This window comes from Arachis ipaensis, chromosome B03, assembly GCF_000816755.2.
Source record: "Arachis ipaensis cultivar K30076 chromosome B03, Araip1.1, whole genome shotgun sequence".
NCBI lineage: Eukaryota > Viridiplantae > Streptophyta > Magnoliopsida > Fabales > Fabaceae > Arachis > Arachis ipaensis.
In genome coordinates, this window is record NC_029787.2 from 130,630,821 (window position 1) to 130,634,774 (window position 3,954).

Sequence of the window (3,954 nt, forward strand, 5' to 3'; positions counted from 1 at the left end):
TTTGTATTCAGCTGTAGATTTCATCTCTTGTTAAGTAGTGCTTGTGCTTCAGCTCCTCCAGATCTCTCCAATTTGGGTATGTTCTCCTTTGAGTTGCAACTTTGTTTTGTCATCTTGTTTTTGTTGATCTTGTACAAGTTTGCTGGGTTTGGGTTTTGAAGTAAAATGAAGGGCATGAAAATGGGTACAATCTTAAACAAGATTGTGGTTTTTTTTAGGTTTTCCCCCTATTTTAAGTACCCAATTTCTGACATTTTCTTATGGTTTTGCAGTTAAAGGGTGGCTTGTGGTCTAGCTTGGATTAGTTGTTAAGTTTTGAAAGTGAGTCTCTTTTCCCTTCTTTGTTTCACATGCCCTTTTCTTCTGCCTCTTCCTGATTTAGAAACTGCTTGTGCTTTGAGCTTAGGTAAGTAGAGAAGAGGAAAATTAAGATGAAAGGTTCTCATTAATTTTTATTTTTAACATTTTAAAGTCCTGCATTAGACCTTTCCTGAATAATTGATCTTTTCTGCTTAGTATTTTATCCTGTGTAAAATGCATTTCGGAACTGAATTAGAATATATAAATAAACTTCTAAATGGCACAAGTTTTGTAGCACTTTTGTTGCTCTATGTGCAGCCATTTTATCATCTTGTTAATGATAATGCCCTCTTGGATTATCCTTTACAATGTCTGCTACTCATCAAATAACAAACCTTGATTCCCTTGTTAACTAAACCGACTTCACAAATTTTGGATACCTGTGTGTTTTGATTTATCATTATGAACTTATGATTGTGTGGATGCTTAATATATAGTCAACCTCACTCAGTGGAACAAGACTTTGTATTTAGTGAGTAATTGGTATATGGAAAAGATGAAGAATAACAACAATGTTGATACATGGCAGTGTCACTGTTGAACCGAAACTTTCCTTTTATGGGTTTGACAGGTATATGCTCACAGTGGTCAGATATAGTCCATCACTATATATATATAATTCTATATTTGGGGTACGAGCGAAGAATGTCGTTCCGAAGCATAGTTCGAGATGTGAGGGGTAGTTTCGGGAGCTTGTCTATGAGGAGTTTTGATGTTAGGCTCACTGGCCATCATAGAGGAAAATCTCATGGGTCTGTACAAGATTTGCATGACCAGCCTTTTGTTGTTCAAAGTAGTTGCTGGGCTAGCTTGCCCCCGGAATTATTATATGATGTCATTAAAAGACTCGAGGAGAGCGAGAGCACATGGCCTGCTCGAAAGCATGTTGTTGCATGTGCTGCAGTATGCAGGTCCTGGAGGAGTATGTGCAAGGAAATTGTGAAGAGTCCAGAGTTCTGTGGCAAACTCACGTTTCCTGTGTCCTTGAAGCAGGTTAGTTTTGTTGTTTGTTTTTCTATAGCAGATTGTCTCACTTTGGTGAACTAATCTATCACTCATCCATGATATATTTGTTTGAAGCACCATAATAATTTTTCTTGTTTTCCCTTCTTCATTGATCTTTCAGCCAGGACCACGTGATGGAATGGTTCAATGTTTTATCAAAAGAGATAAATCAAGTTTAACGTACCGCCTATTCCTTTGTCTCAGCCCTGGTAAGCCTTCTTCTGTATAGTGCTATCTATGACTATTTAGGTCAAACAGTTGATGTGATTGATATAGATATAACTTAAAGAATGATCCTTACTTGATATAAATGTGACTCTGCAAATGTTGATACCCGTTGTCTATGTTCATATTTTGCATCGATAAAAGGGGGAAGTATGTAATACTATTGTATGTGCAGTTGATATTTTGCAACTTAGGAATTTTATGTTATGTATTCAAATTTCAAGTTATGGATGTTATTATCTACTTAGCTAGGAATTAGGTGTTTGTTAATGCTTATTAATGGTGTTAAATGCTAATTTATGCATGTATCGATAGTCATGATTTTGCTGTCATGATACCACTCATCCCATGAGCTTAAGCTGATAGGAGGAGACAACATGAATGATTATATCTCTAATAACCAGCTAGCTAGTTTGATAGCACCTATTAGTTACATTATTTTATGCCTATATTATTTTTTATGAAGTACTACAAGTTTCATTGGGTTGTTGACCAGCTGGGATTATAAAAACGATCTTTTCTACAAATTGCATGTGAAACTTTTTTGAAGTTATTAAATACTTTGTGGAGTTAGATTATTCTGTTAGAGTATGGTATAAATTGTTTCTCTCTATCATTAGTTGCTATCATCAATCTGTCTGTCACTGCATAATATATGGTAATAAATCAGAATGTGATATTTCTAACCTTGTCCCATGATTTTTGCAGCTTTGCTAGTTGAAAATGGGAAATTCCTCCTTTCTGCCAAGAGGACGAGGAGAACAACTTACACAGAGTATGTCATTTCAATGGATGCTGGCAACATATCTAGATCAAGTAGCACTTACATTGGGAAGCTGAGGTGGGTTTACTGCTTGAAAATCTTTATTATTCTTGTCCATCATCTTCGATATTATAAGTTTATAACTATTAAAAGTACTATGCTTTAAGAGAAGCATGACAACTTCTAACTCCCAGAAGTATAAGTTGAAATTCATGATCATACAATCTGTAAGCTTAAATTGATCATAATGTATAAGCAAATATCACCATTTTGGGCTCTTCTTGCCTCCCATTGTTTTATTTTTAAGGAGATGTCACTAGAAATATCTGTTCTATTTCATGACTTTGTATTCTCACTTCTTTTAATTTGCAACACCAGATCGAACTTTCTTGGCACAAAATTCATCATATATGATACACAGCCTCCATACACTGGTGCCCATGTAGCAGCTCCAGGGGTTGGGAGAACAAGCCGGAGATTTTATTCCAAGAAGGTTTCACCCAAGGTCCCATCTGGGAGTTACAACATAGCTCAGGTGACATATGAATTGAATGTGCTTGGCACAAGAGGCCCCAGGAAGATGCATTGTGTTATGCATTCAATACCAATGTCAGCACTTGATGTGGGTGGCAGCGTTCCTGGTCAACCAGAGCTTCTTCCTCGCGCCTTAGAGGACTCATTCCGAAGCATCTCCTTTTCGAAGTCCCTAGATCGCTCTATCGAGTTCAGCAGTGCTCGATTCTCTGAGATTGGGGGATCCTCCAACGAAGACTTAGATGACAAGACAAGGCCCTTGGTCCTGAAAAACAAGCCTCCAAGATGGCATGAACAATTACAATGTTGGTGTCTTAATTTCCGGGGAAGGGTAACAGTTGCATCTGTAAAAAACTTTCAGCTCATTGCTGCAATGCCGCCACCTGCCAGTGTGCCAACGCCATCTCAGCCGGCTCCCCCGGAGCATGACAAGGTAATTCTGCAGTTCGGCAAAGTCGGAAAAGATATGTTCACAATGGATTATAGGTATCCACTATCTGCATTCCAGGCTTTTGCAATATGCTTGAGCAGCTTTGACACCAAATTGGCTTGTGAATAAATCTTGGAGCAGAGAACAGTGATCCTACCATCTCTTTGTATTTGTCAATTTCATTTGTTACCAGCTTCATCAGAATAGGCAATTACTATTGTATTAATCATTTTAACTGTAGCAAGTCCTTGATGTAACAATGTTTAAGAACATTTTTAACTTTTAATGTTGTTCTATGTATCCTTACTCAGTTCCAGCAATGTATCATGTAACAGATTTTAGGTGCTCAATTGTGTTTTTTAAGAGGTTATTACTTATTAGTACCCCACAAAGCAAATTATTAGTACCGGAACTCTGCTGAGTCATTTTCTGGCCATGTTGGTTGCAGTTGCAGCTATCAATTCAATTCAATTCAATTATGATTTGCTGCTAAGATGAGTTGGAACAGGTTGTGGATATATGTGGCTATTATCAGCTCTCAAATTTAATCAACTGAAATCATATATAATCCTTTCTAAGCACAGTTGGTATTATAATTTTATGTTTATATTGAGTTTATTAAAGGTTCAGCTGATAA

At 37.0% G+C, this 3,954-nt stretch overlaps 1 protein-coding gene across 3 annotated transcripts in view; it reads left to right on the forward strand.

The window, feature by feature from the left end:
• The window catches only part of LOC107631596 (tubby-like F-box protein 8), a 4,176-nt gene extending 434 nt beyond the window's left edge, over nt 1-3,742 (forward strand). Inside the window, exons 2-7 of one of the 3 annotated variants that reach the window (XM_016335087.2) lie at nt 12-76; nt 273-321; nt 932-1,353; nt 1,487-1,574; nt 2,299-2,431; nt 2,732-3,742. In XM_016335087.2, coding sequence (XP_016190573.1) covers nt 1,006-1,353; nt 1,487-1,574; nt 2,299-2,431; nt 2,732-3,446 — 1,284 coding nt within the window. In that variant the 5' untranslated portion in view covers nt 12-76; nt 273-321; nt 932-1,005 and the 3' untranslated portion in view covers nt 3,447-3,742. Of the gene's footprint in view, nt 77-165; nt 185-272; nt 322-931; nt 1,354-1,486; nt 1,575-2,298; nt 2,432-2,731 lie in introns of those variants that run through there. The other 2 variants (XM_021119893.1, XM_021119894.1) reach the window with 2 other exon arrangements.